General features: G+C 47.1%; 11 protein-coding genes across 12 annotated transcripts; 6 read left to right on the top strand and 5 right to left on the bottom strand.

The window, feature by feature from the left end:
- Positions 1-14: 14 nt before the first annotated feature.
- LOC4805365 (WD repeat-containing protein 5) lies at positions 15-1,494 on the bottom strand. Its single transcript, XM_001361740.5, has 2 exons — positions 1,287-1,494; positions 15-1,227 (listed from the first exon to the last, which is right to left on the bottom strand). The coding sequence occupies exon 2, from the start codon at positions 1,206-1,208 to the stop codon at positions 102-104; it is 1,107 nt and encodes a 368-aa protein (XP_001361777.4). The 5' UTR covers positions 1,209-1,227; positions 1,287-1,494; the 3' UTR covers positions 15-101.
- A 1,931-nt stretch (positions 1,495-3,425) lies between these two features.
- Lsp2 (Larval serum protein 2) lies at positions 3,426-5,709 on the top strand. The gene has a single exon (XM_002138833.3). It carries the CDS (start codon positions 3,447-3,449, stop codon positions 5,550-5,552), a length of 2,106 nt encoding a protein of 701 aa, XP_002138869.1. The 5' UTR covers positions 3,426-3,446; the 3' UTR covers positions 5,553-5,709.
- Ir54a (Ionotropic receptor 54a) lies at positions 5,508-7,582 on the bottom strand. Its single transcript, XM_001361739.4, has one exon. It carries the CDS (start codon positions 7,490-7,492, stop codon positions 5,732-5,734), a length of 1,761 nt encoding a protein of 586 aa, XP_001361776.2. The 5' UTR covers positions 7,493-7,582; the 3' UTR covers positions 5,508-5,731.
- Positions 7,583-7,695: 113 nt separating this feature from the next.
- Vps50 (vacuolar protein sorting 50) lies at positions 7,696-11,765 on the bottom strand. The gene is made up of 10 exons (XM_001361738.4): positions 11,609-11,765; positions 11,317-11,529; positions 10,938-11,255; positions 10,020-10,877; positions 9,617-9,948; positions 9,394-9,559; positions 9,222-9,332; positions 8,837-9,160; positions 8,668-8,780; positions 7,696-8,605 (listed from the first exon to the last, which is right to left on the bottom strand). Exons 1-10 carry the CDS (start codon positions 11,672-11,674, stop codon positions 8,227-8,229), a joined length of 2,880 nt encoding a protein of 959 aa, XP_001361775.3. The 5' UTR covers positions 11,675-11,765; the 3' UTR covers positions 7,696-8,226.
- A 62-nt stretch (positions 11,766-11,827) lies between these two features.
- PIG-A (phosphatidylinositol glycan anchor biosynthesis class A) lies at positions 11,828-13,673 on the top strand. Of its 2 annotated transcripts, none has more exons than XM_001361737.5 (4): positions 11,828-12,022; positions 12,084-12,329; positions 12,386-12,623; positions 12,683-13,673. In XM_001361737.5, exons 1-4 carry the CDS (start codon positions 11,921-11,923, stop codon positions 13,540-13,542), a joined length of 1,446 nt encoding a protein of 481 aa, XP_001361774.1. In that variant the 5' UTR covers positions 11,828-11,920; the 3' UTR covers positions 13,543-13,673. The 2 variants fall into 2 exon arrangements, with proteins under 2 accessions (XP_001361774.1, XP_033233899.1); XM_033378008.1 differs by having other exon boundaries at positions 11,884-12,022; positions 12,084-12,332.
- A 5-nt stretch (positions 13,674-13,678) lies between these two features.
- On the top strand, positions 13,679-14,805 carry LOC6898898 (band 7 protein AGAP004871). The gene is made up of 3 exons (XM_002138832.3): positions 13,679-13,857; positions 13,919-14,435; positions 14,492-14,805. The coding sequence occupies exons 1-3, from the start codon at positions 13,707-13,709 to the stop codon at positions 14,754-14,756; spliced, it is 933 nt and encodes a 310-aa protein (XP_002138868.1). The 5' UTR covers positions 13,679-13,706; the 3' UTR covers positions 14,757-14,805.
- An 858-nt stretch (positions 14,806-15,663) lies between these two features.
- Hyccin (PI4KA lipid kinase complex subunit hyccin) lies at positions 15,664-18,355 on the top strand. Its single transcript, XM_001361736.5, has 3 exons — positions 15,664-15,823; positions 15,908-16,594; positions 16,651-18,355. Exons 2-3 carry the CDS (start codon positions 15,921-15,923, stop codon positions 17,606-17,608), a joined length of 1,632 nt encoding a protein of 543 aa, XP_001361773.1. The 5' UTR covers positions 15,664-15,823; positions 15,908-15,920; the 3' UTR covers positions 17,609-18,355.
- LOC6898897 (tRNA N(3)-methylcytidine methyltransferase METTL6) lies at positions 18,274-19,344 on the bottom strand. The gene is made up of 2 exons (XM_033378009.1): positions 19,314-19,344; positions 18,274-19,244 (listed from the first exon to the last, which is right to left on the bottom strand). The coding sequence occupies exon 2, from the start codon at positions 19,238-19,240 to the stop codon at positions 18,365-18,367; it is 876 nt and encodes a 291-aa protein (XP_033233900.1). The 5' UTR covers positions 19,241-19,244; positions 19,314-19,344; the 3' UTR covers positions 18,274-18,364.
- A 480-nt stretch (positions 19,345-19,824) lies between these two features.
- LOC6898896 (uncharacterized) lies at positions 19,825-21,059 on the top strand. Its single transcript, XM_002138830.3, has 2 exons — positions 19,825-19,986; positions 20,043-21,059. Exons 1-2 carry the CDS (start codon positions 19,936-19,938, stop codon positions 20,979-20,981), a joined length of 990 nt encoding a protein of 329 aa, XP_002138866.3. The 5' UTR covers positions 19,825-19,935; the 3' UTR covers positions 20,982-21,059.
- A 218-nt stretch (positions 21,060-21,277) lies between these two features.
- On the top strand, positions 21,278-22,715 carry LOC4805359 (serine protease snake). The gene is made up of 3 exons (XM_001361735.4): positions 21,278-21,669; positions 21,739-21,946; positions 22,005-22,715. The coding sequence occupies exons 1-3, from the start codon at positions 21,393-21,395 to the stop codon at positions 22,618-22,620; spliced, it is 1,101 nt and encodes a 366-aa protein (XP_001361772.3). The 5' UTR covers positions 21,278-21,392; the 3' UTR covers positions 22,621-22,715.
- Positions 22,656-24,872, bottom strand: Lst (Limostatin). The gene is made up of 2 exons (XM_002138829.3): positions 24,507-24,872; positions 22,656-23,357 (listed from the first exon to the last, which is right to left on the bottom strand). Exons 1-2 carry the CDS (start codon positions 24,525-24,527, stop codon positions 22,938-22,940), a joined length of 441 nt encoding a protein of 146 aa, XP_002138865.1. The 5' UTR covers positions 24,528-24,872; the 3' UTR covers positions 22,656-22,937.
- Between the last annotated feature and the right edge of the window lie 48 nt (positions 24,873-24,920).

The following is a 24,920-nucleotide window of genomic DNA, read 5'->3' as shown; positions in this document are numbered from 1 at the left end:
GAAACACTTATGGGTCAATTTGAATCCGTTTATTTGCTCGATTTACGGATTAAGGAACTCATTGTAGGCGTTTAAAGGGTAATTCTCTTCTGGTCGTCTGGTTATTCACAGCTCTTCCATGCCTTGACGATGAAGGGCTTCTCAAGGGAACCAGTGGCAATGATGTTCTCCTTTGGATGACAGTCGGTGCAAATAACCAAGTCGCCGTTGGTGTCAATCTTCTGGACCAGCTCACTCGTCTGCAGGCTCCAGATGCATATCGATTTGTCCTCACTGCCCGAAACAATCCACATCCCGCCCGTTACCGAGAAGTTTGCGGTCAGGCAGTAGCACTCGTTCTTGTGTCCGGTATACCTGCGCAGAACCTTTGACTTTTCGTAATTCCACAATTTGTGGGTGTTGTCAAAGGTGGAGCTCAGTATGTATTTGCCGTTGGGCGAGAACTTTGCATGCCCCACCACGGGGTTGTCGTCGTCAGTCAAGAGCGTCTTCACGAGGTGGAAGGTGGCGGATTCCCACATTCGTATGAATCCGTCGTGGCTGCTCGTAATGAAGTGACTGCCGGTGCGGTTAAAGTCCACAGATGTAGTGGAATCCCCATGAGCGGCCAAACTCTTGAGAGTCCTCCCAGTTCGGAGATCCCACAAGTGCACCGAACCATCGAAACTGGCAGACAAAATGAGATTTGTCTGCGGATTGAAGCAGCAGCAGAATACACAGTTTGAATGTCCCTGCAAGGTCTTGGCGCAACTGTTGCTATTCGAGTCCCATAGCTTAACCGTTTTGTCATCGCCGCAACTGGCGATAAGTTTTCCATTCTGTGAACAGACTACATCGTTGATGCCCTTCTCGTGTCCTGCCAGCGTCTGATAACTTTGGATTGTGCGTACATCCCACAACTTGAGCAAACGGTCTGCGGATGCGCTTACCAAATAATCGCCATCCGCGCTGAACTTTACCGATGAGACGCAGCTTAAGTGGCCCTCCGTTGCGCCCTTAAGGAGGCGGTAGTTGGGTTTATTCTTGGCAGCAGCGCCTGGCGGCATTGGCATCTTGAAGGCTTTCTCATCTCCTTGATCGGAAGCAGCTAATGTAGTTGGAACAGTAGCTGCAGCCGAAGCTGCACAAATTGAAGGCATTTTGGCAGCATCATCATCTTTCGGTCGCAGAAATGTAGACACATTAGTCTCCTTTTCTGCAGACATCATTGCAGCATTAGAAATGCACCTGAATATTAGAAAACTTTACTTTATATTCGCAATATATAATTTGTACAACCGGCTTACCGAAAAAAAAAACCTGGCAGAAACGAAAAGTGTTTGTCAATCTAACAAAGTTGTTCAACACTCAACACTAGGTGCCGGAAATACTCGGCTTTTACTGTGACGTAACGTGCAGCAGCAACACAGGCGAATGCGTGTTTTATGAAAAATTCAAACTGAAGTGTGATAGTGCGTAAATTTAATTGCTTTCTCTTGTTTTCGCGCAGTGTATGAGAAATTCACGCCTAGTCAGAACTAGGTATAAAAAATAATGATACATTCAGAGAAGAGCAAACAACAACAGCAATTAATTTGCAATGAGAGTACATATTTGGAGATTGGGCGGTTTATTTGGACAGCATGCTATTCTGCGTAGACTTGTTAATCAAACATTAAACAAATTCCTCAGACTTCCATCCCACCGTATGCCGGCAATTTGTCACCTAATTATATGCTGACGCTGCTATCTACTCCACCAAAGTTACAAAGGAAAGGTGTAGACGTTGAGACGTGCGATAAAAAGTCAGTGAACTTTTCGTGATAATTGTAAAAATTTTCAATTAATTTCTGATCCGATTATCTAATCCGATTGTGTAGCTTAAATAATATATTTATGGTGAGTACAAATAATATTTACTTTTTTCGTTTTAAATCGTTTTCAAAATTGATTATCATCGGTATAATGTCCGACTATTAAAGTCGACTATCGATAGCCCGGTCGCAGTTGCAACACAGCGGCAACTCTACTACAAAAGTATGAAAAAAGCGGGAATTTTTAAATTTACAACCACCAAAATAATATGCTAAATTTACACCGAATTGAGTTTAGAAAACGGCACAACCAAGAGGAAATTGAGTTCCTTGTAAAGATGAAATCGATGATCTGAAATATCTCACAAGTTGTTACACTTGGCTTGTTTCCCAGGGGGCAATGCCGGCTAGCTGTTGACCACAGGGCTGGGTAGTTCCCCTTGCCCGCCAAATGTAGACAAAAAGGGAGACATACTACTTCTCGGGACATCAAATGCAACGATGCAACGATCGTGCGGTGTGGCTAGAATCGCCCTGGCAGCTAAACCGTCCTCTTTCACCCTCCCCCTTCACACGTCCCGCGCTACTTGGCTCACACACGCGCAACTGGAACGAACTCACTCAGGTTCATGTTGGACAGTCTTCTTCTCTGCAGTCGACTTTCTCGAGCTCCAGTGTTAGTAAAATTTTCTGCTTTACAACCTATTTTCTCGCCCGCTTTTTTCTGTACTCACTTCAAACTTTCTGTTTTAAGCACAAAATTTCAACTTTCGACGTTAATCTTCCGTCCACGCTCGACGAGTGTCATAATCCAATCCACGTTTTCTAGTATTTTCACTCCTATTTATCCCTTTTTCCCTTACTAATACATATAACTAATCCTATTCTCTTCCTTATATCCCCAGTAACGGCTCCAGCTCCCCGGCCGATGCGACAGTATGGGTGATACATATGTCTCCAATTGAAGTTCTCGATGATTATGTATGTTTTATTGTATTATTATTACTATTGTTATTTAAAGCTTAAAAAAATGACTCATCAGAGATTACATGCAGCGATGGCTCAAACTATCTGCAATATTTGCTCACACATATGTGTATGTGTGTATATTCGAGGGAGGAAGACCCATTCTCCATTGCGCATTATTTGGCCATGTATGGAATTGGACAATGTGTCTGGTGATGATTCAATGCTCTTTGCTGTCTACTCTTGTTGTTCTATGATTAAAATTTGCAATTTTGATTATTTTTAGCACCGCTTGATGGCCGACCTTAGCCATAGGGCGACCTGTCGATGCACAAACAATCTGTAATCTTATTAAGCGGCTGCCTGGCAACGTCCAATCAACAGGTGATCTGGCATCAATGTAACCTGATTCGCTTATGTAATTGATTGTAAGAAGGGCCTGCCAGGCCGCTTAAGCACCGTCATTGGCCGATAGATGGGCCGATTCCGATCCAGCGCTACAATCGTATGCCTTATCACTTGCAATTCGGACCGGTGCAATTGCAGGGGTCGAACGGATCTCGCACAATGTCAAGGCTACAAAGCGACATGCCAATGGCCGGAGTGCAAATCTCGCTATCGCCGACGCTACGGCTTGGCTGGGTATAAATGCAGGCTGGAAACGGAGCAGAGGTATGATTCCGCAAGATGAAGTCGTTCACGGCGATCGCAGTTATTTCGGTGGCACTGCTGGCACTTGGCTGCCATGCCAAGCATATTGAGTCGAAAGTGGCCGACAAGGACTTCCTGGGAAAGCAAAAGTTTGTCTTCGACATGCTGCAGCACATCTACCAGGACGATGTTTTTGTCAGTGAGTACCCTGCCACCTACGCCGAATACAAGCCATGGGATCATGTGGGCGACTACCATCACCCCGAGTTGTTGGAGCATTTCTTCGAGCTCTGGCAGCACCATCCCTTCCATGACGATCAGGTGTGGTCCGTGATGTACGAGCGCCATGAGGAATACGCTGTCGGTCTGGTGCGCCTCTTCTACTTTGCCAAGAACTGGGAAACCTTCCAGCACGCTGTCTTCTGGGCCCGCCAGCACGTGAACAAGCAGCTGTTTGTTTACGCCTTCACCGTTGTCACCATCGCCCGCGACGACATGCAGGGCATCATCCTGCCGGCTCACTACGAGATCCATCCCTGGAGCTTCTTCGGCGGCCAGACCCTGGAGATGGCCGAGCACTACAAGATGCACGGCTTCCACCACGTGAAGAAAATGGACAACATCTACAATGTGGTGCTCAAGTCGAACTACTCGAACCATTACGGCAACCTCAACTACGATCACGAGCTGGCATACTTCCTGGAGGATGTTGGTTTCAACAGCTTCTACTACTACTACAACCTCGACTACCCGTTCTGGACCAAGGGTTCGGAGCACCATGTGCTGAACAAGGACCGTCGCGGAGAGCTCTACCTGTACACCCACTGGCAGCTGCTCGCCCGCTGGTATCTGGAGCGTCTTTCCAACGACATGGGCGAGGTACCCACATTCAACATGTACGAACCGGTCGCCTCCGGCTACTACAGCGCCCTTCGCAGCTACAATGGCGTTCCGGACTGGCACCGCGACAACCACCACAGCTTCTACCATGAGCACAACATCGAGCACATCCAGGAAGTTGAGCTTTACACACAGCGTGTGATGGACTGGATTCACAAAAACGAGAAATTCGATGTGGAGGTGATCAACCAGCTGGGAAATATCATTCAGGGAAATGCAGACAGCATTGACAAGAAGTTCTACGGTAGCCTGGACAAGGAGTACCGTCACATCGTGAACGGAGGACACCAAGTCGGCAAGCACTATGAGAGCTTCCCCGGCCGTTTCATGCACTACGACACGTCGCTCCGCGACCCCCTGTTCTACGAAGTGTACAAGAATCTGGTCGGCCACTATTGGCACCTCATGGAGACCTTCCCCGAGTACAAGAAACACGACTACGAATTCGAGGGCGTTAAGATCGATGCCGTTCACATGCCCGAGAGCCTTACCACCTACTTCGAGTACTTCGATGCCGACATCAGCAATGCTGTTAATGTTGAGCCCGTTGTTCAGGATAGCCACGATAGCCTGTATTCCTTCGGACGCAACTCACACTACAACGGTGTGAGCTACGTGATCAAGGCGCGCCAGCATCGCCTCAACCACAAGCCCTTCGAATTCACCCTGGACGTCAGCGCCGACAAGGCCCAGGATGCCATTGTGAAGGTTTTCATTGGACCCAAATACGACGAGCACGGACACGTCATCCCACTCGAGCACAACTACCAGAACTTCTTCGAGCTGGACCACTTCAAGGTCCATCTGGATGCCGGCGTCACTCACATCAAGCGCAACAGCGGCGACTTCTTCATCTGGGTCAACGATCGCACCACCTACCTGGAGCTGTACCAAAAGCTGATGGATGCCTCCGTCAGCGATTACAAGTTCAAGTTGGATCAGTCTGAGGCCCACTGCGGTGTCCCCAACCGTATGATGCTGCCAAAGGGCAAGAAGGGCGGCCAGGTCTACCAGTTCTTCTACATGGTCTATCCCTTCCATGAGACTGCCGTGGCCCAGTACACCGGCTACGATCCAATCATCAGCTGCGGCATTGGTCACGGGTCCCGCTATGTGGATGCGTTGCCCTTCGGTTTCCCCTTCAATCGCCCAGTGAAGCACGATTACTACTTCGATGTGCACAACTTCAAGTTCTTCGACGTGAAGATCTTCCACCGTGACGAGCACACCAATGTGGCCTAGACAAACGAACGGAATCGGATGCAATCACCTGTGTTCCACTCTAATCTATTAATATTAATCCACTGCACCCAAACCCCACAGATCAATTCAATGTCACTTCCAACTTGTCCACACCTTCCTTGCCACCATTCAACAATAAACTAATTCCGAACACAAATTTAATAATCGATTTGTAAGCACTATTGTTTTGGATCAGCACGCTGGCAACCGATCTCGAGGATGAATAGAAGCACGGCCATCAGAGTCAGAAGTCCATATGCTAGCCAAATCCATTGCAGATCAATTAGCCGCAAGGCAGTGCCACTTTGATGAGCCTCCCGATGAATCTGATCCAGGCTGAGATCCCGCAAGCTGGCGACACCGGCGATAGACATGTCGTAGTGGTGCATCCCCACCCAATACTGATAGAGGCCGTTGGCCCTCGCCTCCAGAATGAGTTTGCTGATGGGCGCCTCAAACCAGGAGTTCTTGGGCAGCTTAAAGCTGAGCAGTGCCAGCGACATCAGGCAGGCGTCCTTGGAGTAGATGAAAAGCTCTCGCGAAAAGTACTTTTGCTGGTTCTCGAATAGGGTCCAGTGGAGCCGCGAGGCGAGGTAGACGTAGCTGGTATTCGCGTCATCTCGCAGCCTGTTGTACTCACTGGCATTGACGGTCAGAACGGGAAGATGGAGATCGGCGATAGAATCTAGATCTTCTTCAACGGCGACAAGGGGCAGACGGGCACGTCTGACATCAGCGATGCTGCGTGGCTGGAATTGCCTCGGTGGGTGGGCCAGCATCGTTTCTAGGGCCGCTTCGAAGATGCAGCTGATGTTCAGGCCAACAATGCCAAGCATTACGTAGATCCACTTGCAGGAGGAGCCGTTCTCTTGGCTAGTTATCTTGAAGGACTGTCCAAGGACTCCGCGCAGAGCTCTGTCGTTAAGCAGGATGTCCACAATGTACACTTCCCGGTCATCCAGGCGCCTTTGGCAGGTGAGCACCAGGCCATAGGCGTAAACAATGGCAACAGCAATGATAACGTTTTTAGCGCTGCTCAGGAGACGGTAGATGTCGCGCACAGGAATCTCATTTGCCACGGGAATCATCAGGCATACGTGGGTCAACTCAAAGGGATAACTAATGTGAGGCAATTGTTCCGCCTGGCTTATCAAGGAAATACTGGCCGGCACATCGATGGGGAACCGGTTTACAAGATCTTGCAAGGCATTCGCGTGGAGAAAGCGACCAGGGGTAACAGCCTGGGCGTATTGCATGGTAGCATTCAGTTTCCAAACCAGGGTGCGGACAAATCTTCCAACAGATCCAGCGAGAACCTTTTTCCCCGTATGTCTGTCCACATAGACAACGGAACGTGGGTGCCATTGGTCGGGCATTACAATCAGCGGCTCACCCCGCATGTTGGGAAAGAGCAGGTCGAAGATGGGCGACGACTGCAACGAACGCTGCTCTATCCTGAACCCGGGATATGGAAGGTAGCGGTAGTAGAAGCGCTGCTCATCGGCCGCCCTTAGCCCAACCACGTTGAGCATTTTCAGTTCGTAGCAGCGTCGCAGCACTTGGTTTATTGCAGCGAGATGGGGAAATTTATTGGCCAGATATATTAAACACTTCTCGCTGCGTCTGTCATCCAGCGAAGTGGCAAGAGCTTGCACTAGTTCCTCCTCATGCTGCCCATCACCAGCCCCGGGCAGGCACATAACGTGCAGTGCACGGGAAAACTCCTCGCGCGGAGCCTGAGCACTGCTGGCCTGCAGCACCACTGGGAGGGAGAGCGACGCGAGTAGTTCAGCTAGCCAGTCGTCTGGACAGTAGTCATAGCGGATGATTAGCATCGCCAGCGAAGACTCCTTGGCCATGCTGCTGATAAAGTCCGCAGTGGATCCTGAGGCTACTGCGGTAGCCCAAAGGAGTAACAAATGGCTCAGGACAGTCCACATGGCGGATGGTTAGTGTGGAGCAGACAACGATGACCGAATATATTTATATGCTGGGCCCATTCAGACGGGGGCGTTTCTTGGCCAAGAATAAGGTGCGGTGCGCGCGATGTGGGATTCACGCCCCCGAGAAGATAAGACATTCGTAGTTTTCTTTGTAATATGCATATCCCAAAATATGTTATCTTTGTTAGTGGTTACAACTATTTAGTATTCGTGTTTTTGTGTATTTGTGGTAAGCGCGAGAATCAAATCGATTTCTATTGATTAAGCGGCGCTGTATTACAATTATTTGTCCGTTGCCTTCTGCAAGTAAATATTACAATTAGGTAATTACATAGGTTAATAATAAATACCTGTTTATGCATCTTAACAATACGTGTGTTTCTTTATATATTATATATATATGCTTTCTCTAGGTACTTAAGTCACGGATAGTCGCCAATTGTGTTGCATATGAGAGCGAATAGAGAGCGAATTGTATTGAGATAGGGAAATTATGAGAGATTCAAAGATTTGGAAAATTCGAAACGAAGTACATCATGGAGATCGCTTAAGTAACTAAACTATATATGGTCGTAAGCCTAAACACAATGTTAATTTGCACTAAACGGAATGTTAAATACATCAAAAGAATGTCACGAGATTGCTCTACTAACAAAGGGTTGGGTTGAACCGAATCGGTTAGCAATGGGTTATAACAAAATAAATATATATGAGAAAATCATCATGGGGTCTCAGATAACACTGCTCAGATTCGACCCGGAGCTGGAGCGGTTCTTTTGTGGCGTTGTCGTCGGCGTCCCCCCATTGGCCATTGCTGGACCGTCCAGTAACTGCAAAAGCCTTTGCCTTGTGCGCTTGTCACTGGCACAGATGCACTGTATTAGGTTTGTCAACTGTTTGGCGGAGTAGTCGTCCTCCTGCCGCTGCTGCTCGATCCACAGTTCGAATTGTTCCGGTGAGAAATAATAGGTTTTGATGAACACATCCACATACGAGCGGTGTTGGGGGTACTTTTGATTCGATATAAGCTCAAGGAATGACATAAAGTTGGCGAAATCCAATTGCATCAGTGCTCGTCCTCCGGCCGAGCATTTCTTCACATTGGAAAAGCTAAATGAGATGATTTTAGTTAAGGGTTTTACATTGTGGGAATCTTGCAGTCGACAGCTTACCCTTCCACGAGCAGGTGCGTGGCCACATGGGCCATGGAATTCCAAACGTGCTTGCTAGGAACAGCCACCTCTTTGGCCGTCTCCTCCAGGCACATGGCAAAGCTTTGTATGTTCTGCAAATAATTTGTTAGAGAAGATTGCCTGCAATTCGATGCCTTCTACCACATACCCGATTCAGCACGTCGCTGTAGCTGCTATGCTGGTGTATCACATGATTCACATCCCACTTGACCTTGGCCATTTGCGCCAGTATAGCCGACAGATCAATGACGCGTGAGGTGACGCAGGTGTAAACTGGTTTGGCCAAATCCAACATGTAATCGCTATACTCCAGATAGCCCACCAACAGCGGACGGTCGGCAATGGGCAAAAGGTGATTAAGGTAGTGCTGGAGAATATGGAATTGCTGGAACATGCTGCGTCCTGACTCCACTGCCACAATGCGCTGAGGAAGACCGTAAAGAGTGTCTGGATTGGCCAGCTCGTTGTTGGCCTAGAAAGGGATTGATTATAAGATTGCGCCCAAAACCCAGATCACACAAACCAATCCATACCAGAGAGGAAAAATTAAGCGGCCACAGCTTGATCTGTGGCAAAACATTCGCCTCCACGGAGCGCAACCGTCGCTCCAGTCGGGGGGTATACATATTGTCCGTGGGCACCAGCTGTATATGAAAAAGTATTTATTTGTAATACAAGTTTTTCATTTGTTAGGTTCTTACTTACCGCGTCCTTGCCAAAGATCTCGTGAACAGCGAACGCGTAAAAATCAATAAGCTCCAGCATGCAGGACACAATCTTAGGAGAGATGCAGTGCAGAAGTTTGCACATTTGCAGGTAGCGTCCAAGGCAGCGCAGCACATTCAAGGCGGTATTGTTTACCAGCAGTTGGCTGATGGAAGGATTTCTTTGAGATAGTGGTTTGGATGAGAGAATTGAGGTTACTTACTTGCTGGCATCGTCAAACTCTTTGCTCTGCAGACTCTTCTGCTCGTCGTCGCTCTCCTCGCTAAAGTAGCAGGAGGCCTCGTCGACAATGCCAGAGAGAATATCCTCCTCGAGCATGGCTGCATCCAGGCCGCCGTCAAAGGGCGAACTTTTCTCAGAGAACCGCAAAAAGTAACCATAGGAACCATAGATAGAGCTGCCACCATCCTGTGAGTGCACGGAAACCAGCTCGTCGCAATTATTGTTGCTAATCGGGGAATTGTTCGAGGAGGCCACCAGCGCTGTTGTCGGGGACTTGTGTCGACGCAGCGTGTGACGGACCGAGCGGAATTCCTAAAATCCATGAGAATAAAATTAGGAATCAATAAAAATTCAACGGGTGTTGCAGTTCCAGCGGCACTTACGGGCAGTTGAAGGATGTGTGAAAACGAGTCGACTTGCGTCCATGATTCGTTGTCCAAGAACAAGCAGATCTCTTCCACACAGCAAATGTGATACCGCCTGAAGAACTCCTCGCTCTGCTGCTGCATGATATCAATTAGTTTCTCCGACTGCTCGCCACAGAATTCCACTCCCACTTTCTTCAGACGCTGCACAATGGACATTACTTGGATGAACTGGTCGTACTTAAGCGCAGTCAGCTTGGCGCTCTGCAGGAATAGGCACACTTTGGTCAGTATATCGTTCCAGAGTCGTGACTGCCCCTTTTTCAGCTTTTGCTGGATGTATATATCGGGAGAGTCGGCCTCCTCGTGGCCATACAGCTTGTAGTTATTGTGCCACATCACAACCTGATAATAGGAGGCCAATATGGTCCAGAACGTTTTGCACAAGCTTATCAGACAGGGTATAAGCTTTTCAGAGTTTAGTTGCTCGCACAACTGTTCGTAGAGAGGCTTGATCTGATCGTCATGGCTGGGGTCGCTGTAGCCCCGGAGCACAGCGTTGACCGACGAATGAATTGCCGAGATATAGTTGATGTGCAGCTGATCCATTGCCATGAGCGATTTGTTAGCCAATTTGTAGGCCTCCTGCAGCTTGGCATACTTGCGCGTATCAAAGTTCAACACCATCTCATTCAGCACCGTATCCAGCTGAAACTCCATAAGCAGCATGGTCTCCTGCAGCTTCTTGTAGAGTGACTGCACGCAGTTATATTGCATGTAGGCCTCTGCAGAGCTTTTGCATTGCAAGAGGAGAGCAATCGCCGCGCTGTAGTTGTGATCTGCTAGCAGTTTCTGCAGCTCCACATCAGTTGTGCGCTGGGAAATATTGAAACTATATGAGCATTGAATTGATTTATAGAATAAGTCTAGTAGTACCAGTTTCTTTATGGCCATCAGAGTGTCCAAGACCTCTTTGAGAACCTCCCGTTTGCGATAACTGGCGAGTATCTCCAAACTGGTCGTGGTAAGGTTTGTGCGAGCGAAATTCAAATAGGACCTCGCCTTCTGACACGTCCAGAGCGACTCCTCCAGCTTCTTTTGGGTGTCATTGATGGCGGAAAACTCACTGCTGCAAGCATTGCGCTGCTCCAATATGTTCTGCAGCACCTGCTTGGTCAATACCTTTTGTTGTGTGCGCAATTGTGCAATGGTGACCTCGATAAGCTCGTTGTCGATGCCGTCGCTAAGAACTTTCTGCGGGAGGTGGCAAGGTGAGAAGACTGCGATTCAGGCGAAAGTTCAACATCTAGTTTACCTTGAGTTCATATAGCTGCGGATTACTGTCAGGGCTATAGTAGCATTCTTCAATGCTCTCTAGGATTTCCTGGTCCGACCTTTGTGCGTTCGATGCTCCAGCCGAGGCTTCGTCAGTGGCATCCACTTCATCGTTGGGAGATGCATCAGTTGTCACCGTTTGGATGAAGTAGTCCGAGAAACCCATGGCAGGAATTTTCATTTGTCGATTCGTCTGTGTGCGTAATAAGTTTCATGGTGAGTGCATCCCAAACTACCGAGTGTGCACCGCTTCCTGAAGGACTCTTTGTTACCTGTTTGTGCAGCAGGTCCATGACTTTCGACTTAAATTCGTCCATTTTGGCCTTGGAGTTCTGCATATTGCAGCCATGAAGAAACTGCGGAAAACAACTTTTCTTTTGCACCTCCCCTCCCACTACGGTGAGACCGTACGCTGCAGCACTACGTTTTCCAGCACTGCCATGGAGAGTTACGCAGTCTGGTCCCACTTGCAGGTCTTGCAACCATATGTTCTTTGGGGTGTTGTGCTCATTTTAATTGATTGGATTTTATTTGTTTTATGTGATGTCCCCTGCATGTGAACTAGCAATCGTCAAGTGTGAAAGATGCGCATCTGCATGGTGTCGGACTTCTTCTATCCGAGCATCGGAGGGGTCGAGGAGCATGTTTACAATCTTGCACAAATGCTGCTTAGTCTGGGTCACAAGGTGAGTGGAAGCCAGATAACTTACATGTTTGTGATTGACTAATCTCCAATTCGATTCACAGATCGTTGTGCTGACCCATGCCTATGGAGATTGCAGTGGCATCCGCTATGTAACGCACGGTCTCAAGGTCTATTATCTCCCCATTAAAGTCTGCTACAATCAATGCATCCTTCCAACTGCCGTCTGCAATGTGCCAATGTTGCGGGCCGTCCTCCTGCGGGAACGTGTAGAGATCGTGCACGGCCACTCGGCCTTCAGTGCCTTAGCCCATGAAGCTCTGATGGTGGGCTCTCTGCTTGGTCTAAAAGTAGTACAGTTTAGCAATCTTTTGTTGATTAAAATCTAATCTTCTGTCGATTACAGACGGTATTTACCGATCACAGCCTTTTTGGCTTTGCTGACTTATCAGCAGCCCTTACCAACAATCTTCTGGAAGTCAATTTGAGTATGGTGAACCATGCCATTTGTGTATCGCACATTGGCAAAGAGAACACGGTGCTGCGAGCGCGTGTGGCAAAGCATCGGGTTTCCGTGATACCAAATGCGGTAGACACCGCTTTATTTACCCCAGATGCCAGCCAGCGACCCAGTAACGACACAAGTGAGTGGACACAACTATCTAATTATACAAGACACACTTATTCAACATATCTTCCGTAGTCAACATTGTGGTGGCTTCTCGCCTTGTCTACCGCAAGGGCATCGATCTTCTGGCCGGTGTTATACCCCGCTTCAAGAACACGCATAATGTTAACTTTATTATCGTGGGTGATGGACCAAAAAGAGATCTGTTGGAGGAGATACGCGAAAAGACAAATATGCAAGATCGAGTAGAAATCGTGGGCGCTGTGGAGCATGTCAAAGTACGAGATGTTCTCGTACGCGGCCATATCTTTGTGAATACCTCGCTAACGGAGGCATATTGTATGGCCATAGTTGAGGCCGCCTCTTGCGGTCTCCAGGTGGTCTCCACCAGCGTTGGTGGCATTCCTGAGGTTCTTCCGAAAAGCCTAATACTGCTGGCAGAGCCGGATATTGATGCCATTCACTCTGCCATTTTAGTAGCCATAGATAGACATCAAAAAAGTATATCTAGTATGATAAGAACTCCAGCCTCTAATGGGCACATTCCTTCTGAGACTGATAGACGGGGAATGCGACGACAACGAAGAAAAAATCATTCAGCTCCTGATCCGGTTAGCTGGTCCCAAACGGGTTGCTCCACACCTGCGGATGAAAGTAGCCAAATAGAGCCTGTGCTCTGCCCATACAGATGCAATGAGCTGGTGGAGACTCTCTACAACTGGGAGGATGTTGCTCTTCGGACTGTTAGGGTCTACGATCGAGTGCGTCAAGAGCGAGCTTTCACCATTAGCGAACTGGTAAATGCGGTGTATCAGCATGGCTCGTGGTTTCTTGGCTTTTTCGTAGTGTCCCATTTTTTGGTCCGACTGCTAGACCTTTGGCGTCCCCGCAGTCGCGTGGAGGCAGCTCAAGATGTAGCACGTCAGCACAGCTAGCGAACCTTAAATGAATGCTGTACTCTAGCCAAATAACAAATTCAACCTCAATTTTATGGTCTATTGCCTTTGGAAATCCTCTCAAGTAAATATTGAGAGAGTCGTAAACGTATACATAGATTTTTCATCCATTAGTTTTCTTTTTATTTGTGAAATTCTTTGTAATGAACAACAATCCGGGGGAGTCCACAGATGGACTTTCGGGCGAGGGGACATCACTTAAGCCTTCAACTCTGATAGATCTGAATGTCCTACGACCATTCATGAGAGCACCTTATCTTAGTGCCATGGCGACTGATCGCAATGTGCCGACAAGTGAGTTTTATTTGGTCTGGTCTAATCGCCTCCTTGAATTGAGTGACTTCTTCATTGACAGCTGAAAACATTCCCCCTAATCTCTTGGAGAGGATTTTTTATCTACTCTCCGTCATTTTGATGGTGATAACTTTCCCCATTTCGATATTCATGTGCCTAGTGATCCTGCAGGAATACCAGAGAGCGGTAATTTTGCGCTTGGGCCGCCTCCTGCCTGGCGGACCCCGTGGTCCAGGACTCGTTTTCATACTCCCTTGCATTGATGCGTACATTAAAGTGGATCTGCGCACCACATCTTTTGACGTATCGCCCCAGGAAATTCTCACCAAGGATATGGTGACGATCAAGGTCGATGCTGTGGTCTACTACAGCATCAAGCAGCCGATTGATGCAGTTCTGCAGGTATTCGATCATAGAGGAGCCGTTGAGTTGCTGGCCAAGGCCTCGCTTCGAAATGTGGCCGGCACACACATGCTGTTGGACCTCCTAATGTCCAAGGAGACACTGTCCAAGAGAATTGAAGCTATCCTTGATGACTGTACCGATCCCTGGGGAGTGCGTGTCGAGCGGGTGGAAGTGTAAGTAGCTCGCCAAAGTAATTCTTCTGTTGTTGACTGTAATGTCTCTTGTAAAGTAAAGAGATTCTTCTGCCCGACCAACTGCGTCGAGCTCTGGCTGTCGAACAGGAAGCGTTACGGGAAGCAAAGGCCAAGGTAGCGGCTGCTCAGGGAGAAAGAGACGCTGTCAAAACTCTAAAGGAAGCTGCCGATATAATGGAGACAAATCCCATTGCTCTGCAATTGCGGTATTTGCAAACGCTCAACACAATATGCAATGACAAAACACTGTCATATGTCTTCCCCTTCCCAGTAGATATCGTCCGAAAGATGATGAAGTGATGAACTTATTCACTTTTGCGAATAAAATGTATTTGTCTATTCAAAATAACTGATTTTACAACTTAACAAAACCGCAGTAGCCCCACTAACCAAAGGAATTTTTTCGAGCACGCACAAAACCACCAAACTTCAATTTCATTTTCAAGGTATATTTAAGAAGAAATGGTATAGAAACTTCCATACTTCGCTCACAAACCATGATAGATTGCATTTAAATCCTTTTTGCTCATTCACTTTCAAACAATTTCTACTTGGCGCGCACCCGTATTTCGACCGTATACTTTATCGGATTTTCTTATTTTCTGGCCACCAGTTTTTTTAGTATTTTCCAGTATATTCTAAGACGTGTTATGTACTCACCCTCTTGTCGAATGCAACAATGTAGAAGCCGTGTAGAAATGCCACTTAGACCCGTTTTCCAGGCCACATCAAATACAAATTCGTGATCAGAATCGAATTCCTGATTAATTGTCATAAAAATCTCAATTTGTTTAACAAGGTCGGAAAAAAGGCATGTCAAAAAGTGGATAACGAGGTTTTTCACACTGGCGCTTCCATGGAAATTCACCTTTGGCAATTACATACAAATGTAGTTAATATGTGAAGTTTATGTAGTGATTGCGAAGTTAGCGTGTAGTTGCTATGTAGCGAAATTAATTTAGTGGACATTTTTGTTGAACGGTTTTGCCCAAACCTTATGTTATTAACAATTCAATAAAGATGAAAACTTGAAGTTAACCAGTCTTGTAGGAAATTAATGTAATAATCGTAATAAATTATGATTTCAGACTCTCAGGTCTTAGCTAGCTAGATATATTCCACGGAATATCCAAAACGAGCAATATGATGAAACTTGCATACAAATAATTCGTCAGTATATTTACGGTATATTTTGAAATATGTGACGTAGTTTCGGTATATTTCTGATGGTCTTGTGCAGCGGGGACGGGCGATAAATTAATTAAGCATTGTTAATACATAATATAATTCGCGGCGATAGGTGTTTTATAATCCAAATTGACAGATTCAATTGCCTTGCCCCCATTACGTGTTTCGTTGAGGTCAAGGTGAGACCAAGGTTCACACTCGGAATCTCCAGGTGTCCATTGGTGGTGATATGATATGTACATATGTGACTGCGACAATTTCAGGTCGCTGCTGGCAATGGCCGAATTGGTGAGAGACTGGTTGGCGGACTATCAGCGGACTCGAGGACAGCCAGCCGAGTCGGAGGCGTTTGTTGTGGAACATGAGACAGACCCGGAAATCGCCGAGGCCATTTTCACCATATTCAATGAGAGGCAGCGCAACGAGGACCTGGTTCACGACATTTGCCAGCAACTGTTGTGCTTCTATAGGTCGCCCGAGGTGACGCTACACAAGTTTCCGTTGCAATTCATTCCTGTCTTAATCTACACGTACCTGCATGCCGTTTCGGCGGGCGATAAGAAGGCGTCTCGTGGAGTGGAAACGCTGCTCATTTGCATTTATAACGGTGAGGTGTCCACCGACGATGGCGGTCAGAAAGTGGTCGTCTTCCGCATGCCCATCCTAGCCCAGACGTCTGTATACCACGAAATGAAGAATCTTCCATTGACCGATCTGCGACGCTGGGAGGAGAACTGCAACCGCGAACTCAAGTGGGGGCCGCATCAGAGAGTTGAGACGGTAAATGCCCAGAACCGCATGCGGATCCTGACGACATTGCTTTTTTGCTACAACCAGCACGTCAGCCAGACGCAAAAGTCTTCGTTGCTGCATCTATGCCGTGTGACTTCCCAGTTGGTCAACCAGGGATTCACTACCAAATCCGGTCACGGCCATCGTATGAGCTATGGGTGAGCACAAACTATCCCTATCAATGGGCTATTTAATGTATTCCAATGCATTGCAGATCTGATCCAGCAACGGGGGCCACTTTTCCAAAACCATCTTCTCCGCGCATTCCACTCTCCTCGTCCTTCCTGATCGAATTGGTGCACGCCATTTACTTTGCCATGTTCAATGGCTATGGTACGATAGCCATACAGACGCTAGACGATATACACAACCGTGCCACCTATGAAATGTACACGGAGCTCATTCTGGTGACCAGCGCCGTGCGCAATTCGCTGCATGCTAACCCGTCAGGGCAGCCCAACGACGGGCCAATGGGACTGAGCGTAGCCCTGACACCCGCTACCAATACGGTGACAACTTCGGTATCGAAATCCATGATCACGAACGCATCATTCCGCACGAAAAAGCTGCCCGATGACATACCCATACAGGTGCAGGACCTTACCATGCAGCAAAACCCACAGCAGCTGGCCAGCGTGATTGAGGAAGCAGAGCCGGGAGCCAAAGAGTCGCCATCGACCAAGGAGAGCTCGGGCACTCGTACTTCTATAATGAGGCCGAGCATGGAAGGGATCAAGGCCCAAGCGCACAAGGCCTTAATCGCTGGCTTCAAGAAATCAAAGGATAAGGAGAAAGACAAGGAACCGCCGAAACCACCGCAACGAAAGTTCGACAAGCACACGCAGCGCAACTCGCTGCTGCAGCTGCAATCGGAATTGAATTCGAATTCAAATGCGGAGCAGCCACCACCACCCTCCGATATGCTGCCAATGCAGACGCTCTCGCTGATTAATGAGAACGGCAGCAACAGCTTCAGTATTGACAGCGACCTCAACGATGGCCTCGGGGTCGTAGCAGGCAGTGTAGCGCTGCCCTCGATAAACAGCAACACCAACTCGGTCACCAGCAGCGAAGTGCTCACCAAAAGCTTCGATTCCAGCATCGAACTGGCGCCTCTGGGACACAGCAACAGCAATGGCGGTAAGCTGGCCGAGCATGGCCTAGTGGAATAGTGTCGCGCAGCCAAATAGCCAAATCCAAGTATCAAGTATATATATTTATTATCATTATTATATATATTCGCTCTTTACTGCTGGGTATTAACTGAACGACACCACACCCGAACGCGGATGAACTGTAAATCTGAATGTAACGCAATACTTAGGGATCGCTTGAATTTGTTAAAAATTGATGGGGTTTTTCAGTTGTTCGTATACTTATATGATAATGTATTCTAATCATAACTGTTGGTAAAATCTACATTACTACTTATGGAAGCATGTACATATATGTATGTTTTTTGTCGGGTAATTTGAATAGCTTAAGTGTTGCAAATACGTCACAACAATTATACAAATACAATCGGAGCAGAGCAAGGCCACTCGGAGATGCCATACAGTAGATATGAGATCTTTGAACGCCAAATCCCCTTATTACTTTAATGATAGTGCAGTGGAGTTCATCCACAGCAGGATGAGCAGAATGTATACATTTCAATGCATTTCATTTGATTTAGATAAGCAAACACTTCTGGTATTCGATATCTACTGCATTTGCAGCCAGTGAGATCAGGCCCGGCGAACAAACAACTTCAATTGAATTTAACGAGTATCCATTCTACTTTGTCCCTAACATACGATAGCATATGTAAACTAATAGATACTATACAATATACATATGTACATGCATACAAATATTTATTGAACGTTGACTTGAACCATGTTATTGATTTAAAATAAAATCGAAAACTATATACGTAACAGTGGGGGTCACAGTTGTTTTTTCCTGAACTTTCCCTGTAGAAAGATGCGCGGCACGTCGACGCCCTCCTTGACATTTAGAGTTCGGCGATGCACGTACGCATTGGTTAGAACATCAAAGCCGCTCTCCGTGAACAGCTGAGCCACCTCTTGCTCGGCAAAGTAGTAGCTCCGTGTGCCATCCTGACGCACGTAAAGATTCTCTGCGATTTTGTTTCCTGGCTTGAAGCGTAGCTGGGCCATGTCGTACAGCCCGTAGTCCCTGAACAGAACTAATCCACCTGGTTTCAGAAGTCGCCACAGGTTCTGAACCACATCTTTAAACTTGTGCGGATGAATTGCAGACAGCACAAAGATCATGGTGCACACATCCAGGCTGCCAGCAGGGATCTGTTCATGCACCTGTTGCGTGGTAATGTCGCACTGAAAGGCCGTAATGTTGCTGGGATCGTACAGAGGATTGGCTCGAACAAAATCAACAGCTCGAGGCGAGAAGTCGCAGGCATAAAAGTAGAATCTTCCACAGGGCACAGAATCTTCATTGCCCTCCGCCCTGGACTGTTCTTCTAGCAGTGGAAACACCAGATTACCCACCCCGCATCCAACCTCTAAAAGTGTGCGCTTTTGGTGTGCTTCTCGGAGGTCACTCTGGTCAAGTAGCTCCTGGAACTCGCGTGTCGTCCAGTGACGATCCTTGAAAAAGCGGGTTTCATTTCGTTTGTAGAATATGTCCCAGTGTCGTTGGGCGTCCACTTCAAGTTTATTGGCTCTGAATTCAGGCACAAGACGTTTGTTTTGCTCCTCTAGCTTTTTCGTTTCTTCAGCCGTAAGCTCCTTTTCCCGTGTAGTAAACAAATCTGCTATGAGCTGATCTCCAGTTTCCATAGTCCTTTAAGTATTGTCGATAAAATATAACTTTGAAAATGAAAAGTAAACATAAACAAATGATAAAATATACCGTCCGACCCTCAGAAATATACCGAAACATACGCCTCATTTTCAAAATATACCGTAAATATACTGACGAATTCAAGTTCTATTTTACATATACCTTGTTTTTGATATTCCGACGAATATTACTAGCTATATAGAACATTTAGCCATGCCATCATAATTTTATACGATTGATGAATTTATTTTCTACTTTATTGGCTTAATTTTAACACTTGCTTTTATTGGATTTCTGTATAACGTTAAAATTGACAAAACTATTATATACCGATATACCGTAAATATTGCGTCGGTTCAATATTGACCTCAAAACATACCGAAAAGTATTAAAAATATCATAAACGGTCACCCTGAATCAGATATCGGCACTTTTCATTAGTTGCACAAGATATCGGTAGTTTTGTGCGATAAGTGGAACGAATTCGGCGGTTGCATATCTTTATTTTGAAAATAAGATGATCACAGAAAGCCGAGTTATTTCGGATAAACTGAACTGGTTTTTGACTGTTTGGAAAATATCGTATTACATTATATTTCATGCCCTTCAACTCGAAACAGTAGTTTACTTGAAATTGGGAAATTTTGAATTTGGATAAATTCTTCGTATTTAAATTTAATTATCGAGCAATATGATAAGATGGCCGTTCCCAGTTCTCTGCATTTGCTGCATTTTATACTCCGTAAGTACTATTACCGTACCGTACTATTACTGTATCGTACTGTTACCATTTCCCAGATGATCCATCCGCATGGGCTACTAGCAGCGTCGGTCTACCGTGTCCAGCTACCAGGAGACATCGACGAGTCGACCAGGCAGCCCACCCCGATAGCCGGTAATATGACGGATTCGCACGGGCAGTCACGAGAATTTCGACAGCCAACGGGTCTGTACCGTACACGTAAATTGTTCCAGTTCAGTTATAAGCGAGGAGGCGGCGACGGAAAGCGGCGAGTTACAGAAGATCTTACCAAAGAGCGTCCTCGTGGCACAAACGAGTCGCTCCAGCCTCAGCCGTCCCATGTTGACTTTGAGAGACCAAGGATAAGCAAGAATGCGACGATTCGTGAACCGGAGCCTACGCGCCTGGGCATGCGCAGCGAAATTTCCACGGTGGTCACTACTAGAGGAAAAAACAACCAGGACAGCGGTAGGCGAGAGGGCAGCGCAGAAAAGCGGCAAGCTATAGGAGATCGCTCCTCTTGGCCCAAGGAGCTAACCTTGCCACTAGCTCGCGGAATAGCCCACCTGGCCAGGCGAGTAGATAACCCCTGGTATGTCACCTACCCCAATGTGTGGCATGACACTCGCCTCGCTGCTAAGCAGCTGAGCCGGATTCCCCGAATCCACTTGGCGTCGTCGCCAACCGTAAACTACTATCCCGACGATCAGAAGCTTCAAAGCGTGTGCAAAACTAAGTCGACCTTGTTTTATAATTACTCTTCTTTCCGATGGAATCAAAGGACGAAGTGGAGATATTCTCGCCGCCATACTTACGATAAGGCATTCAGTTACAGACGGATTCACGAAAGGACAAAACCATGGATTCAGGACTTAGAGTGCCACACATACCAAAAATTGAAAATAACGGTCTTGGAACATTTAGATTGCGTCTTAAAGGCCTATCAATTAATGGAATACGACATACCATTTTACCCATTGCATCAGAACGGATGAAACTATACAGCGATGGATCCTGGAAGATTCTCATAATAATATTCTCATAATAATACCTAATAAATGTGATAAATTTTTGTCTGCCCTTGGGCGTTTCGTGTCTCTGGATTGCGCGCATCATTTGCCTAATCGCCGAATTATAAACGCGGGGGAAATGGAAGTCTACTCAAATCCTAATGCATCCACCTGATCCCACAACGGGTGTGTGGTGTTCTACTTTAATCCTAACTAATAATCTTTATATTTCACGCGCTACCTACAACTTGTAGTTCCTGTAATCAAGAACAGCAGCTTGTCAGTGAAGCTGGGAGCCCGATGCCTTATCGCTTTGCAAACTCTCAGCCTGTGTTGGTTCTTTCTCGCGTACATACTGATCGTATCTGATCAGTTTTTGAAACGTGGCCAACGAAGATGCAGGTTCTGCCGCTGGCTATGCTACTACTCTGGGCAAAGGCAATCCCAATGGCCCCAAATGTTTGGGCCGAATTCTGCGATAATGGAACCGGAGAGTGCAGAGATTTGACCGCGGCTGACTGCCCGACAGTCTTCGACAACCTGGCCGCCATTGGGCCCGCCCTCAAGTACTGCGATGAGTTCAACTACATCGTTTGCTGTCCCCTGGCTCTGGATGTTCAGATCCAGAAACAGACCGTGAATCCGGTCGAAAGCAGCAGAAGATTCGAAAGGGGTGAGCATGGATGGGATAATCTTTTCCTACAAACCTTTTAAAAGCGCATTCAAAAATGTTTGGCCGCAGAATGTCGTCGCTTCAATGAGATAAGGGCCTCCTGCCGCACCACTCCATTGATTGTAGGCGGAACGAAGGCCGCTGGCCGAGAGTTCCCCTTCATGGCCCTGCTCGGGCAACGCCAGAGGGGAAGTACGACCATCGACTGGGACTGCGGAGGGTCTTTGATCCATCCCAAGTTCATTCTCACCGCCGCCCATTGCCTGGAGACAAACGAGTGGGTGCTGTACCAGCGATCTGTTCTCCTGTAGATATGTTTATCGCTTCCTTTGCAGGAAGAAGGAGGAGCGCCTGGATCCCAATTTCGATTCTCCGAAATATGTTGTGCGGCTGGGAGAACTCGACCACAAGAACGATACCGACGATGCCCGGCCTCAGGACTTCCGGGTGGTCAATTATGTAGTGCATCCTTCCTACGATGAGGAGGATAACGGCAGCCGCAAGAACGACATTGCACTCGTGGAACTGGACAGGGCGGCAGTCCTTGACGAGTATGTGGCGCCTGCCTGCCTGCCGCCCTCCAGTGGCAACGAGCATCTTCAGCTAATGGCCACCGGCTGGGGAGCCGTCAAGGAGGGTGGACGATCCTCCTCGCACCTGCTCAAGGTGAGCCTGGAGCGTTTCAGCGAAGAGGAGTGCAGCCGGCGACTGGAGCACCACATCGACATACGCACTCAGCTGTGTGCAGGCTCCCGGTCCAGCAATGCCGACACCTGCTACGGCGACTCCGGCGGCCCCGTCTTTGTGCAGCACTCGTCATTCGCCTGCCTCAAGCAGGTCATAGGCATCACCTCGTACGGCCTAGTATGCGGCGAGAAGGGCCTGCCCAGCGTCTACACCAAGGTGCACCTGTTCACGGACTGGATCGAGAGCATTGTGTGGGGCGAATAGAACAGACAGACGCGTGGACGTACCCGCATTTCGTATCAAAATCGATTGTGTTATCTTTAATCAAACATTGCAGTAACAAAATGTATAACAAATAATCTGGACTTATTCTAAGCGGATGGGTGGGTGCTGGAGGTGGAGATGGTGCGAGTGGCGTTTACTATATGTATATATAAATGATTTCTCCTCCGCTCGTCGTGCTGCGGTGCTTTGTGCGGGCTATTCTTAACGCTAAGGACACAATAGAGGCTAAGTGCTAGAGGACCCTGTAGAAGACCAATGGACATGGCATCCTTGGTTGCTTGCCTTATGGCTGCCGACTACAGGCGGACTTTTGCCTGCTGGTCAATGCGTCTCTCTGCCTGCCTGTCCTTGATTTCCTGTTTCCGGATCTCCTGCTGCTTGTAGACAAACAGCGGCCGGAAAACGATTGCGCGACGTTTACGCTCCTGCCTGTGGCTCTGGCTCTTGCTGGCGATGGGGCTGAGTGCATCGCGACGCGGGCGTCCCGAATACGGGCGGAACAGATTCGACTTGGCCGTATCGTGGGCATAAAGTGTGCTCAGGAAGTCAAAGTACGGCTTGGACCTCAGGCTGTCCGGCTGCTGGAGCGGCGAGGGACTGTAGCTGAACTGATTGGGTGTCTCAATGTCCAGAAGCGCGTGCGGGACCTCTTGCAGCTGCGGCCGGGCGGCCGTCAAACTCAGATCCATCGCCAAGAGCAGGATCACAGCTGAAGTCTGCGGAAGAGGAAAGATTTAAAAAAAAAGGGGTAGTCAGTTCAGTTCAGTACATGGGGAGGTGTGAATAGCCGCTGGAGGCCAGACAGAACAAAGCGGTGCCAGCCATGCACAATAGAACCTGCCCGCCCGGACAGCCCAGACGGGGCTCTGATCTGCGAGCTTATGCTGTGAATTAGCATACAATAATTAATTTAAATTAATCCAACAGCTGGAGTATCAATGTATCAATGATATAACCGCAATCAAATTTAATTTATGGTCGCACCTAAGATATTCATGAGCACGTCTCGAATTTGGTAGGCGTCATCGAGCATGTTCCGATGGGAATACTACGGGAGACCACAATTAAATTCCAATGCAATTGCTGTAGTCCCATCCCATAACCGGATCCAGGCTGGTATAATGTCTGCACTTCTTAAGTGATGGATCGCCTTTGCCTTCGAGGAATTTTCTATGATTCATGGTTGGTAATTTTGCTTGGTTGCAGATTGAAGGAGATTGGATTATGTAAAACTGCAGACCACAGACCCAAAACAAATTAATTTTAATCAAGCAAAACGCAGAAAAGGAGAAGACTGATAATATGGATTTCTGGGCTGTAACCGGTTGAGGTTTTGTGGTTTTGTGGTTCAGGGTTAACAATTTGTAAAACCGAATCAAGGCAACAGGATTGCCAACACGAATCCACCGACAAGTGCAGTACCAGTCGAAAAGCAGCAGAAAAAATAGCACCCATTAAGTGCTCTTTTATAGCGCACTTCCTCATGAAGATCAGATCGGATCAGTTCAGATCAGATCAGATCAGATCACATCACAAGATTGAAAGCCATCAAGACAGCATAAGGAATAGAATAACTTGATTTAATAATGCTTTTGGCCTTGTCCGGCGCCAAAAATAATCAAAGTACGTTAGCTGTGCGAGGCTTATCTTATACGAGTAGAATTCCATATACATATGTATGTATATACATATATCCATATATCCATATATATATTTATATACAAATAAATATTTGGCAGCCTTAATTTGTTGATTGAATTTTTTTGAAAATGTTAATCGCTTAAACACGTTTCTTCTTTGTTGTTTTCTTTTGTTTCATAAATTTCCGATCTTTATAACGATCCCCAAACCGCTACAATACTCACTTGCCAAATGTATGCAAACATCTTTTTGATTGGAGCGTTGAAGTTCCGTTCCGTTTAATGGTTTTCAGGTGTAATGATTCTGGTGTTTGGTGTTTGGTGTCAGGTTCTGTTTCTGGTTCTGGATCACTTTCGCACTTTATTCCAAATTGGGTTCAAATTTTCAATTTGTTTAAGGCACTCGCGAAGTGTCAAATCCAGATTACACAAATTCCGATGCGATGCCGATCTAGATTCCGATGATGATGGATGTCTATATTGCTTTTTGTTATCAGTAGCCGCTTAGCACCTTGTTTTTGGTGTTTTTTACTCGTATTCTCGATGCGATCTGAACGCTGCTGAGCGTGCGCTTGAACTGTTCAGAATTTTTGTCACAAATTCACTTTTATACGGCCCTGGGTCTCCTCTCACTCTCTG

The sequence above is a fragment of the Drosophila pseudoobscura genome, chromosome 3 (assembly GCF_009870125.1).
Source record: "Drosophila pseudoobscura strain MV-25-SWS-2005 chromosome 3, UCI_Dpse_MV25, whole genome shotgun sequence".
NCBI lineage: Eukaryota > Metazoa > Arthropoda > Insecta > Diptera > Drosophilidae > Drosophila > Drosophila pseudoobscura.
Note: the sequence above shows the minus strand (reverse complement) of the source record. Positions and strands in the feature narration are given on the sequence as shown.

Coding starts and splice junctions, on each gene's coding strand:
- LOC4805365 (XM_001361740.5), bottom strand. CDS start 1,208: ATGATGTCTGCAGAAAAGGAGACTAATGTGTCTACATTTCTGCGACCG.
- Lsp2 (XM_002138833.3), top strand. CDS start 3,447: ATGAAGTCGTTCACGGCGATCGCAGTTATTTCGGTGGCACTGCTGGCA.
- Ir54a (XM_001361739.4), bottom strand. CDS start 7,492: ATGTGGACTGTCCTGAGCCATTTGTTACTCCTTTGGGCTACCGCAGTA.
- Vps50 (XM_001361738.4), bottom strand. CDS start 11,674: ATGCAGAACTCCAAGGCCAAAATGGACGAATTTAAGTCGAAAGTCATG. Junction 11,530..11,608: donor TGGACCTGCTGCACAAACAG/GTAACAAAGAGT, acceptor TTACGCACACAG/ACGAATCGACAAATGAAAAT. Junction 8,606..8,667: donor ACGCACCTGCTCGTGGAAGG/GTAAGCTGTCGA, acceptor CATCTCATTTAG/CTTTTCCAATGTGAAGAAAT.
- PIG-A (XM_033378008.1), top strand. CDS start 11,921: ATGCGCATCTGCATGGTGTCGGACTTCTTCTATCCGAGCATCGGAGGG. Junction 12,023..12,083: donor TGCTTAGTCTGGGTCACAAG/GTGAGTGGAAGC, acceptor TTCGATTCACAG/ATCGTTGTGCTGACCCATGC. Junction 12,624..12,682: donor GCGACCCAGTAACGACACAA/GTGAGTGGACAC, acceptor TATCTTCCGTAG/TCAACATTGTGGTGGCTTCT.
- LOC6898898 (XM_002138832.3), top strand. CDS start 13,707: ATGAACAACAATCCGGGGGAGTCCACAGATGGACTTTCGGGCGAGGGG. Junction 13,858..13,918: donor TGATCGCAATGTGCCGACAA/GTGAGTTTTATT, acceptor CTTCATTGACAG/CTGAAAACATTCCCCCTAAT. Junction 14,436..14,491: donor CGTGTCGAGCGGGTGGAAGT/GTAAGTAGCTCG, acceptor TCTCTTGTAAAG/TAAAGAGATTCTTCTGCCCG.
- Hyccin (XM_001361736.5), top strand. CDS start 15,921: ATGGCCGAATTGGTGAGAGACTGGTTGGCGGACTATCAGCGGACTCGA. Junction 16,595..16,650: donor GGCCATCGTATGAGCTATGG/GTGAGCACAAAC, acceptor AATGCATTGCAG/ATCTGATCCAGCAACGGGGG.
- LOC6898897 (XM_033378009.1), bottom strand. CDS start 19,240: ATGGAAACTGGAGATCAGCTCATAGCAGATTTGTTTACTACACGGGAA.
- LOC6898896 (XM_002138830.3), top strand. CDS start 19,936: ATGATAAGATGGCCGTTCCCAGTTCTCTGCATTTGCTGCATTTTATAC. Junction 19,987..20,042: donor TTTGCTGCATTTTATACTCC/GTAAGTACTATT, acceptor ACCATTTCCCAG/ATGATCCATCCGCATGGGCT.
- LOC4805359 (XM_001361735.4), top strand. CDS start 21,393: ATGCAGGTTCTGCCGCTGGCTATGCTACTACTCTGGGCAAAGGCAATC. Junction 21,670..21,738: donor CAGCAGAAGATTCGAAAGGG/GTGAGCATGGAT, acceptor GTTTGGCCGCAG/AATGTCGTCGCTTCAATGAG. Junction 21,947..22,004: donor CATTGCCTGGAGACAAACGA/GTGGGTGCTGTA, acceptor CTTCCTTTGCAG/GAAGAAGGAGGAGCGCCTGG.
- Lst (XM_002138829.3), bottom strand. CDS start 24,527: ATGTTTGCATACATTTGGCAA. Junction 23,358..24,506: donor TGTTTGCATACATTTGGCAA/GTGAGTATTGTA, acceptor CCTCTTCCGCAG/ACTTCAGCTGTGATCCTGCT.